The sequence below is a fragment of the Mustela lutreola genome, chromosome 5, assembly GCF_030435805.1.
Source record: "Mustela lutreola isolate mMusLut2 chromosome 5, mMusLut2.pri, whole genome shotgun sequence".
Taxonomy (NCBI): Eukaryota; Metazoa; Chordata; class Mammalia; order Carnivora; family Mustelidae; genus Mustela; species Mustela lutreola.
This window is the reverse complement of record NC_081294.1, coordinates 76,909,336-76,921,790: the sequence shown is the minus strand read 5'-3', so window position 1 is coordinate 76,921,790 and position 12,455 is coordinate 76,909,336. Positions and strand designations below refer to the sequence as shown.

General features: G+C 39.5%; 1 protein-coding gene across 2 annotated transcripts in view; it reads right to left on the bottom strand.

The window, feature by feature from the left end:
- CTNNA1 (catenin alpha 1) overlaps positions 1–12,455 on the bottom strand; it is a 182,993-nt gene that overhangs the window by 14,328 nt on the left and 156,210 nt on the right. For both annotated transcript variants that reach the window (XM_059174693.1, XM_059174694.1), the window contains exon 11: positions 4,982–5,138. In XM_059174693.1, coding sequence (XP_059030676.1) covers positions 4,982–5,138 — 157 coding nt within the window. The remainder of the gene's footprint in view (positions 1–4,981; positions 5,139–12,455) is intronic.

The following is a 12,455-nucleotide window of genomic DNA, read 5'->3' as shown; positions in this document are numbered from 1 at the left end:
AAAAAAAAATCAATTCTGACTTTCTTGAATTCACACTGGCTTTCTTCTAGTGAACCTAAACCAAGGGCGGGCTTACCATGTTTTAGCAACAAAGGAAGCCTTCTATTTTGGGAAGCTGACTAAAGTAATAGTCTCTCCTGTCCCTTAACAGCTGTCTCTAGGAAAGCCCCATGCAGCTGAGGTCATCACGTACCCAAGACACAAGCACCAATTCTGCTCGTTACACTTCAGCCATCAGGTAGAAATGAGTTTCCACTGGACATGTACAAACAAGGGAGGGTTGGAGGTACCTATGCTAACCTAAACCATAAATTACTTTAGCTTTAATTGAATTACCAAGGAAACTCAGCATGGGTCCATTATGAGCTGACACACCAATCTGTACCCCATTAAACACACTGACTATTCAACATCAGAGGTGCCACTTAAGAGGAAAAAAGTCACAAACACAACAGTCTATCTAATAAGGGATCATATTATGGACACTATTTTATGTTTTTCATTTCAAAACCTTTCTAGGCCTGCCTCCACCCATCTATCTCATCCTTTTTGGTGACTGCAAAGTACCCTAATTAACAGATGCAGGGGCCATAATTTACTTACCTAGTCTTCTCTTAGACATTTTGCTTGACAAGAACATCCTTGTACAGGTATTTTGGCAAATATTTAGGTACATACCCCTGGGGAAAATTTCTAGCAATAGGATTACTAAGTCAAAAGGCATATATGTTTAAAGTAGATGTGTGATGTCTAACTGCCCTCCAAGCACCAAGCCAACTGGAGTTCTCCAAAAAGACTGCATGAACTCTTACTTCAATCCATGATGAGTAACAGGGCCCATTCTGTGTACCCTCTGCTCTGACTCTACTTACTGATGTAAACTTATGCAGACACAGGAGGTGACAATATTAATACTTCATATAGAGGACTTAATCTATTCTGAGTGCTTGACATTTAACTCTTTATAGACTAGTCATTAAAAAAAAAAAAAAAAAAAATTTAGGGGCACCTGGGCAGCTCAGTCAGTGAGGCCTCTGACTCTTGGTTTTGGCTCAGATCACGACTTCAGGGCCATGGGATTGAGCCCCACGTCTGACTCCACACTCACTGTAAGTCTGAGATTCTCTCCCTCTGTCCCTCCCCCATGTCTGCCTATGCTCTCTTAAATAAGTAAGTCTTTTAAAAAATAAAATTTAAAAACACCATTAATTAATGAGGAAACCAAGGCACATAAGTATTAACTGAACTGCTCAAAGTCACACAGCTAGTGGGCACAGGAATCAGAAATCACACCCAACTTGACCACTACTTTATCTGTAGTTTCACAGGTTTTTTGCTCTCAAACACAACCCCTCCCCAAATTAGGTATAATAATCCTTTTATTTAGTGGCCTTCCATCAAAAAGAATAGTAATAATGGCCTTCAGTCAAGCCAAATTCTTTGGGCACACTGACACTTAGTGAAGAAGTACAAATCACCACTCTTAGGTGTTACCCTGAAGTATCTAATGTGGTATACTATTTGTTTGCAAAAGTATGAGGTAAATAAATGTAATAAGCCCAATTAGAACCACTCTAACCAAACACTTGAATTAAAAAAAAAAAAGAGGTAACTGAAACTTCCACATATAACCAGAATAAACATATGAGTAAATTACACTTCCATGGAAAACATTTATCAAATATAATTCAAATGAAATTCAAACAGTCTTTATCACTTTGATAAATTTCAAACTCCCGTCCTTAAGGGATCAGTCAGTATAAATATACTTGGGGTTTAATGAATGCACTCTACCATCTTAACCATCTCCAATATTTACAAGTCATATTCTGAATACAACCTGGTGAAAAAGAGCCCCCCAGTCTTTCTTCCCTGGGTTGGGCGGGCATGCATAACCCCTGAAGTGCCACTGTCTCATACTTGATATATAGGGACCCAAGTTTCCTTTGCCCTGCAGCCTCATGAAATGCTTGGTAGCTTGGCCAGATTATACACAATATGACCATTATTTCTCGAGCCACAAGATATGACTTGTGGCAAGTATGCGGGAACTTTGGGAACCAATGGAACTGAATATGCAGGAACAATACAGAGAAAGTAGCCCTATTCCCTAAGTAACTTACCCCTGAAAGGGGTTCTTGGCTAGTGGATGGCTACATTGAGTGGACAAACATTGAGGCACCATCAATTCCAAGAACGATCTGATGATGGAAAATCAGTATTGGAAATATTCCACAAAATCTATCACATTGCCAGAGGTACCAGAATACAGTACAAAACAGTATACAACAACCACTCTAGGGAGTCAAGTAGCTTCCTTACTCTGCATTTGGCGAAGATGTATGATGCCAGAAGCCAAGCTGAATCGAGACTCTGGGCTGGGCACTTGCCTGGCAGACCCTTTACTCAAAGACATGCCAACATCACTGACAGGACTGCTGAAGCCCCAGTGTGCCACAGGGCAAGGGGAAATTGACAAAGAGGGCACATTAGGATGAGGACAAGATATGACTCCTTGTCCAGAGGCTGTCTATGAATGCTACCACTCTCCAAACCATGGCACACAATGAGAGATGCTGTCAACTGCCCCGGGGTGAAGGACTGGACACCAGTGGGAGCCTGCCCAATTCAAACTGAGGTTCCTCATGATGAGAGCCAGTCACTTCCCTAGCAAGACTGGGTCAGGTGTGATGGGAAGTCAACTCTAGTCGCCCACAGACATGCTGAAGCTCCCATGGGTGGGGGAGGTGTGTGAGGACAGAAAGCGTGAATGCTTAAAACTGGTCAATGGTGGAGAACTCTGTCCAGACATTTGCTTGTCTCCTCCTTCATCCCATGTCCCTATGAAGCACACCATAAGAAAAGTATAAGAATTATGAATAACAGGGGTGCCTGAGTGGTTCAGCGGGTTAAGCCTCTGCCTTCGGCTCAGGTCATGATCTCAGGGTTCTGGTATCGAGCCCCATGTCAGGCTCTCTGCTCAGCAGGGAGCCGGCTTCACTCCCTACTCTCTGCCTGCCTACTTGTGATCTTTCTCTCTCTGTCAAATAAATAAAATCTTAAAGGAAAAAAAAAAGAATTATGAATAATAGCCTGGCCCTGTTACTCTTAATTGCCTGACTCTGCTAAGCGAGCCTGTGACAAAACTTTGGAGAAATATATTGGGTAGCCCTCTAAAAATTAAGGTACTCTGAAAATACCACTTTCTGACTGAGAGAATTGTTCTATGTTTTTACTGTCTAAACTCCTTTCCATGGAGGCGACCCCTTATATTTTCCCTCATCTGCATAAACATTGAATATACTCACTAGATAAAAGTGTATCTGTTAAAGAATTTGATTTCTCCTTTTATGTCATACACCCTAAAGATACTGCCTGGATCCCACTAAATGCTACTGCAGAATCCTTTTTGTTCTCCAATTTGAAGAATGTTGCATGAGGGACATCTGATTCTATTACATTTTATTTTGCTGTAAGAAGGACTGAAAATCCCTTGAGACTAAGCCTGAGCTAAACCCAACCTAATCACAAGAAATAAGTATAGGAATGTAGGATCTATCTCCAGAGGGGGGGCTTTACATTTAGATTTCAAAATTTGTTGTTTGCTTAAAAGTGTGCTGTGAAGGTGGAATGTTTTTCTCTAAACCTATGAAAAAGAATAATTCAGTACTTCATTGGGAAAAACAACAGAAGGCCAAGATTTCCCAAAAAAGCCATTGCTGCATTTTTGGCACCTGCAAAGATGTGCTTGCAAATGGCTTTTCTGTTTTAAAGTACCAGCACCTGCAATTTGGCAGTCCTGCAGCAGCGTGGCTTATCCCCTCTTTTTGCAGTTTACGGATTACGCTCCCTACTCTCTCGTGTACAGCCACATCTACCAGTCCCAAGGAGAACGGGCAGGGACAGGAGGACATTAATATGCAGAACACACTGTCACCTTAGATATAGGTCATTGCTGGAGGACTGTGCTGTGCATGTACTTAAGCCCCGCTTCTCTTTCAAGCCCCATTGACACTCACATCTCCCATGTCGCAGCCTGTGGTTCCCTGGGGTGAAAGGAAGTTTTAGCCCTACAAGTACCCAGCAACTGACTCTGACCAAAGCCACTGGCCTCAGGAAGCCTGGCACCTCCAAAGAGCAAGCAGTACATCTAAGGGCAGCAGAGGCCCTGTTACACCAAGAATGCATTTATACTTGCTCAACTGAGGAGATGGATTGAAATTTATCTCTGTGTGATAAACAGTGAATTGCAGTTGACAGACATTTTCTATATGAATGCAATTTACTATGTCATTACCAGTTTATGTTTATATAATGAAATCAACTGTTTTTGTGAGGTGAATTACCCAGATTTATTTTTTGCAAGTTCATAATTAAATGCCACTTAAATATTTCCTCTCTGTTTTCTATCTGTGCATCATGCAGACAGAGTCTTTCGAAAGTAGGCAGTTAAACTATGATCATTTCTGAGGGAGAAAGGAAGAAGCTTTCCAAGGAGGTGGCAAAATTATTCTCAAAAAGAATTCAAGGTGATGGTGCTGGGAAACTCTTAAGTTTCACAAGATCATAAGAAATAATCACAGCCTCTCCCAGGACCCAGGTCAGTGTTTTTTCTAAATACAACAGCAGCAAGAGAGATGGATTGTTATGGTGTTGTACAGGTCACAGTTGCAAAATCTTACTCTACACAAATAGGGGAAAACTGACAGCCAGCTTTCTATTTCCTGTTTCTAAGATCAAGACCAGCCTCACCATAAGGGAAACAATTTCAACCCCACCTCCCACTGCTGAGGAGTCAGTGACAGTTTGTTGTTGTTAGCTGCTGATGTTTTTTTAATTAAAATGAAAAACAGCACAATATTATTGCTAGAGTAATTTACCTGCCCAGACTTGGGGGCGTTTTGATTGTCCATTATTGTGACTTAGGCGAAAAGTAATTATGCACATTCTCACAGGCTTCTCGGGGGAACCAGCTCATTACCTGAGACAGCCAAGAAGTCATCAATGGAAGTAATGTCATCGACAGCATCTGTAAGAACACGGACTTGTTTTTCCCACTGTTCTTTAAAAAGATCCATGTTCTCTTGGGCCAGTTTACTCTGTGGTTTTGCTGCTAAAGCCAATGCAGCATTGATAACCTGCAAAGATATGGAAGTTCCTCGTTTACTCTTTCAGTGTCATGAAAATAAAAGTATGGGGGCCGCTCTGGTCAGTGCAGCAGCTGTGCTTTGTCTCACATGCATCTCACCAGGACCCGCCATACCACGTGCTCCACTGCAACACTCACAAAGATGGAGAAAAGTGGCAGGCAACAGGCTACATATGTGTGTGTGACACAAACACACTGCAAGTACAGATAGGCAGTGAAAAAAAACTATCTCTAATCTCCACTCTGTGACAGCAACTTAAAATTTTTGACATTATATTCCAGGCTTTTTACACACACACACACACACACACACACACACACACACACAATGTAAGTACACATGTCCAAAAATATATAACATTATCTTGTTTCTTCTTTTAAGTACATCTCCTTATCATTAAATGTGTGTTAAAAGTATCAACTGTTTCTTATTCCATCCTGTGGATGTACATCACTATTTTCCCATATGATTTGCAGGTTCAATCCAGTTACCTACCATTCTTAATTATCTTGTGATGAACATCTGGTATTTCAGGTTCTACATGGGAAGTGTAAACTTTCTTAAGCTTAAAAAGTGATTTGTAGGGACGTCTGGGTGGCTAAGTTGCTTAAGCACCCAACTCTTGACTTTGGCTCAGGGCATGATCTCGGAGTCATGAGATCAAGTTCCACACTGATCCCACAGAGTGTAGAGCCTCTTGAAGATTCTCTCTCTCCCTCTGCTCCCCATCCCCTTCACTCGTGCACACACTCTCTTATAATAAGGAAAGGAAGGAAGGAAAGAGCATCTGTAAAGTGCCCCCCCACCCCAGGTTGATATATAATTCACATACCAAAAAAATTTGGCCATTTAAACTGCATAATTCACTAGTTTTTAGGATATTCACAGTTGAGAAACTATCACCACAGTCATTTTTAAAACGTTAACAAAATTTTCATCACTCCAAAAACAAATCCCGTTATCTGTCAGCAGTCATTTCTCATTTCCCTCAGTGTTCTTTAGGTCTACCTACTGGTATCTACTTACTTTACTTTTGTTCTCTATGGATTTGCCTATTCAGGGCAGTTCATATAAACAGAATCATATCAATATGTGGGTTTTTGTAACTAGCTTCTTTCATTTAATGTTTTCGAGGTTCTTCTATGCTAGAGAATGTGCCAGCACTTTATTCCTTTTTATTGATGAATAATATGCCATTATACAGATATATAAGATTTTATTTATCCATTCATCAACTGATGAGACATCTGAACCATTTTCACCTTCTGGCCATTATGAATAAAGTTGTTATGAACATTTATACACATATTTCTGTGTTTTCATTATTCTTGGGAATATAGGTAGGACTGGAATTGTAATTCAACTTTAGAGAAACTGCCAGACTGTTTTCCAAAGCAGTTTCAAAATTTTACATTTCCACCAGCACATATGACGGTTCCAATTTCCCCACATCTTCACTAACACTTGTTTTTTTCTTTTTTTCTCCCACTCTCTTTCTTTCCTTTTTAATGAGAGCCATCGTAGTGGTATAATAAGGCAACATGGAAGGAAAGCAAAGACAAGATGAAACTAGTGGGATGGGAGCAGAGATCTGGACGAAGCAGAAAAACAGCACAGAAGCATCTGTACATGCAAAGTGGAGGACAGGATCTGCGATAAATTTTGTTAGGTGCCATAGAAACTACATGCCTTCAGATCATATGTTTAATTCCCAATATAAAGAAGCAGTATTCAAGAATAATATCAATTTAGCCCTCACAGACTTGTTACCAAACAGAAGCAGCACAGCTTGTAGACTGGTGCAACTACTCCTCCTCCCAGAAACAAGGAAGCACTGGGCCACCGAGACTGCCAGCTAGAGATTCGGAGGCACAGAGAACTGGGTAGTCTACTTATTAGTTACTGACAGCCCACCACTTTCAAAGGTATATGGGTTTAGACAGTGAATTATTTGTGAGACAAGCCGTCCCATCATCTTTTCATCTCAAGGCTTGTTCTCTGCCTCTTTTCCTTCTTGCCATTGAGGACTATACTCCTCATTGCTTAACTCACTGATTCACTAAATGCATCAATGAATCAGAGCAAGCTAGACCTTTTAAGAATATGTGGCTCAAGTAAATGCTTCCTAAGAGAGCCAAATAAACAAGGACAAGGAATTAATTATATGTTTTAAGTACAAAGATAATTCCTCCATTACAAAGAGAAAATTGCTCTCTTTGTTCTGTAATATATCTTATCTCATACAGTATAACGGAGAAAAACCACCTTGTCTAAGGTTAACTTTCTCATTTTCATTTACAGAACTGTTTACAGAGAATACTTGATATATTAAATACTCATTTCTGATGACTCTTAGTAAATTATATAGATACTTACATACTACTTCAAATAGTCATCAAACATAATATTTAGTGGTGAAATCTAGAATCATTTACCTTAAAAATAAAGATGTTATTAGTGCTGTACCTATGATCACCATTAGTTAAATAATAATATAATGGTCCTTCTACCCAATAAAATAAAATGGGAAAGGAATAAAAGAAAAAGTTGTTAGAAAGTGACCACAAAATTACTTCTCAATACAGACGATCTTTGTTAATCTAGGAAACTGGAAAGCCAACTGAAAAAACTTAGAATTATTAAAAGAGTTCATTAGGTAGCTAGACAATATAAATCTATTTTAAAATGTATTTTCTGTATGCCAGAAAAAAAGTTAGAAAATAAAATGAGAGAATGTTAAATTCTTTCTGAAAGCAATTCACAGGAAATAAAGGGGGTTAAATCTGTGAAGAAAACCACATGAGTGAAGTAAACAGTAAGTGACTAAACTTTTCTAAGTTACATGACAAAAATTCAAATAAAGAGCAACATATTTCTTGTTTGGGGGTAGGAAGAATGACCTATTTATTCACAAATTCATCTAGAGCAATAAATAGCTGGGAATAGCAGGGGAAAAAAAAAAAAAACCAAAAACAACCCTTGGGAATAGAGAGCTAGAGTAATGAAGTTAAATAATTAAAATGTAATACAAAGCTAAAGCAATTAGAAGAGAACCATCTAGGGGCACCTGGGTGGCTCAGTTGGTTGAGCGACTGACTGCCTTCGGCTCAGGTCATGATCCCGAACTTCTGGGATGGAGTCCCGCATTGGGCTCTCGGCTTCTTGGGGAGTCTGCTTCTCCCTCTGACCTTCTCCTTTCTCATGCTCTCTCTAATTCTCTCTCAAATAAATAAATAAAATGTTTAAAAAAAAAAAAAGAGAGAACCATCTAAAAACATATCCTATCAGGTGCCTGGGTGGCTCAGTCAGTTAAGCATCTGCCTTTGGCTCAGGTCATGGTCTCAGGGTCCTGGGATCAAGCCCCACGTGGGGCTCCCTGCTCACTGGGGAGCCTGCTTCTCCCTCTCCCCCCGCCCCCTGCTTATGCTCTTTCTTTTGCTGTCAAATGAGTAAAATCTTAAAAAAAAAATAAATAAATAAAAACAAACCTTATCACAGAGCATAATTCACTGTACAATAAAAGTGATATCACATACCAGCAGGTAATTAATAGTATATTATTTTTACATTTGATGTGCTATCTGGAGAAAAATAAAATTAAAGCCTCACTTCATGCTTATATTTAAATGCTATGACTGTTTCCAGAAAGATGAGATAACAAAGCTAAAGAATTTATTTATGCTTTTATTTAATATTTAAAAGAAATAAATTTCTCACTTCTTGGAAAATATCCCATATTTCCAAATAACAATGGGAGAAGTCAGTTCATAAATTTGACTATTACTTCTGTATTTAAGTATACTTACACAGTGTTAGGTAAATCCGTAAGGAAAACACCAAAATACTAGTAGAAAAATGGGGGAAAGACATGGGAGAGCCTACCTAAGATGAACCAAAAATGACCAACAGAAATTAGGGGAAAAACTTACTCTCACAAATCAAAGAAAAAAAAATTCGTGTGAGTTAATATTTTTGCTCAATAAATTTGCAAAAGGCCCCAAACCAGACACTACAACCATGGTGACTATCAACTTTTAAAATGCTGCTGTTGACTGTGTTGAAAAGGATATTCTTGTCTTGTTTCTGATTGTAGGGGGGAAAGGCTCAACCAGTTCCCACTAAATATTATATTCCACCATTAAGGATGAAGTTATCAGGCTGAGCTGAGCAAATTCTATCCTGTTTCTGCTTTACAAAGAGTTCTTTCTTTCTTTCTTTTTTTAGGCCTTGATGTTAGATTTTTGTCAAATACGTCTTCTGTTTTATTTCCACTGTTTTGGCTATTTTTTCTTATCTCTTTTGCTACCCTTTCTTCTTCCGCTAATGGTAAAGTTCCTCAAGGTTCCATCTTAACACGATCTTCTCTCCTTCTTCTGCACTCCTCCCTTCATAGTGAGTAATTTCATCTAGTTTCATTATTGCATACCACATAGATGTCAACTACTCCCACATCTCCTACCTAGACCATTCATTCTAACTCCCCACTCATATCCGTGCTGCAGACTGAACAGCTCCACTCAGATGTCTCACAAATTCTTGCTCCCAATCATGCTGAGTGGTCTTTCTTTAAAATTCTTGATCACTCAAGATCAATAATGTTGGGGACATTTCCTTAGTCCAGTTAGTCTCCTCCTTCCAGGTCTGGGCTCTAAATTAGTATTTGTTTCACACTTTCTTCTCAAACCTTAACATACCTGAGAGCATCCTCACTCTCAGCTTGTACCTCTGCTGCTTCCTATTTAAGCGGAAAGGTGAATGCCATCAGAAGACAATGTCTATAGGTTCCTACCACTGCACCTACCCACATACTGTGCCACATACTGCACCTGTGCCACATACTGTCTTAACCTTTTTTAAAAAACAGTGTGCACTTGTCCACAATAGCCAAACTATGGAAAGAACCTAGATGTCCACCCACAGATGAATGGATAAAGAAGATGTGGTATATATACACAATGGGATCGGGAGGGAGACAAACCATAAGTGACTCTTAATCTCACAAAACAAACTGAGGGTTGCTGGGGGGAGGGGCGTTGGGAGAGCGGGGTGGGGTTATGGACACTGGGGAGGGTATGTGCTATGGTGAGTTCTGTGAAGTGTGTAAACCTGGCGATTCACAGACCTGTACCCTCGGGGATAAAAATACATTATATGTTTATAAAAAATAAAAAAGTTTAATAAAAAAAAAATAAAAAGATATTCGTCCAAGAAAAAATACAAAAAAAAAACAGTGTGCACTCTATGCTTGCATGTTAAATCAACCCTTCTTTCCACCAGTTCCCTAGATTTCATTTGGTTTTCCCTACTCCAGAACATTTCTCCATTCTATATTATCAATATAGGTATCAGTATCTATACTGGGATTTTCTTATGAATTCTACTGATCATGTAAATTATCTATATTCCTTTCTAGATTATCAATATTTGGTAATGGTAATACTATTCTGTAGTATCAGTATTTCCCCTTGACTGGACTATTTCCTAATTCTCTATTTTCAGTATTTCCCTCTATTCTATAATGTTACTACTTCTCTACCAATTATTTTTCATCAAGTAGACATAAAAACATGCTATTACAGAGGCTTCTGGGTGACTCAGTCGGCTGAGTGTCTTTGACTCTTGGTTTTGGCTCAAGTCATGATCTCAGGGTTCTGAGATCAGGCCTCCATCAGGCTCCTCACTTAGTGGGGAGTCTGCTTGATATCCTCTCCCTCTGCCCCTTGCGCGCGCGCGCGCACACACACACACACACACACACACACACATTAAAATAAATCCGAAAAAAAAAAAAAAAAAAGAAAAGAAAAGAAAAGAAAACCATGATATTATAGCTTCAAACTAAAAATAAAAAATAGGGAACACTCTCAATCCCATATCCACCTCTTGCTACCACCCCACGTCTACATAAACATTACCTAATAACCTGAAAGAGCTGCCAATATGCTAAACTCAATCCCTCTCTTCTCTCCTGAACCCACTCCAGTCAAGCTTGTGTCTCCTCAACTCTACCTAGACTTCTTTTGTCCAAAGTAACTTATGACATCTACATGTTGCTCAAGGATAAACTCCCAGCTCACTTTCTACAACCATTTGACATGAACGAACACCGTTCCTAGACACACTGTTTTTCACTTAGTTTCCAAGGTAAAACCAGCTTCTGGTGTTCTTCTGGTCTTACTAACCCTTCCATCTCCACTTCTGGATATTGCTCACCTCCCAAAACTCTAAATGCTAGAGAACCCCGTTTTAGTTCCTAGACCGTTTTACTCTAGATATGTACTCCATTAACAAGTACATTCATTAACGCTTTCTCCATTAACGAGTACATTCAGGCTCATAGCTTTAAGCATCATGTATGTACTGATTGGTCTCAATTTATATATCCTGTCCAGAACTGTTCCGTGGATTGCACTTAGCATCTTGCATATCTAATTACCATGTCCAAAACTGAGCTCCTCAATTCTTCCCTTAAACCACTTTCCCTATTAAAATAAATGATAGTTCCATCCTTCCAGCTACTGAGACTGAAAATCCTGATTTCTCTCTGGCTCTTCTCCTTTCCTTTCACTTCACTTCTAATCATTCAGTAAATTCTATCAAAATATACACAGACTCTGGGGCGCCTGGGTGGCTCAGTGGGTTAAGCCGCTGCCTTCAGCTCAGGTCATGATCTCAGAGTCCTGGGATCGAGTCCCACATCGGGCTCTCTGCTCAGCAGGGGGCCTGCTTCCCTTCCTCTCTCTGCCTGCTTCTCTGTCTACTTGTAATCTCTGTCTGTCAAATAAATAAAATCTTAAAAAAAAAAAAATATACACAGACTCTAACCAGTGCTCACCATGTCCACCGTCCTCTTTCGTGGATTAGTACTGCAGCTTCTGTTTTGCTTTCCTATTGCTGCTATAACATACCGTTATCAAAGTAGTTTAGCTTAAAACAACACAAAAACGTATTATCTTAAAGGTCTGGATGTCAGAAGTCTAACTTGGATCTTAGACAGCTAAAATAAAAGTTCAGCAGACCTCTTCATTTTAGAGGCTCTTGTGGGGAACCCGGTCCTACTCCTGGAGGATGCCCACATTCCTCTGCTTGTGGTCACATCAGTCCAACTCCTTCTTCCACACTAACAGTATCTTCTCCGACGCTGAAACCTTTGCCTCCTGTGTATTAGGACCCCTGTGATTATACTGGGGAGCCACCTGGGTAATCTAACTAAAGATTCTTAAGTGTTTATTTTTTTAAAAACCTTTGAAAAGTCCCTCTGCCATAAAAGGTAACACATTCATAGGTTTTGAGGAAATGAGCATT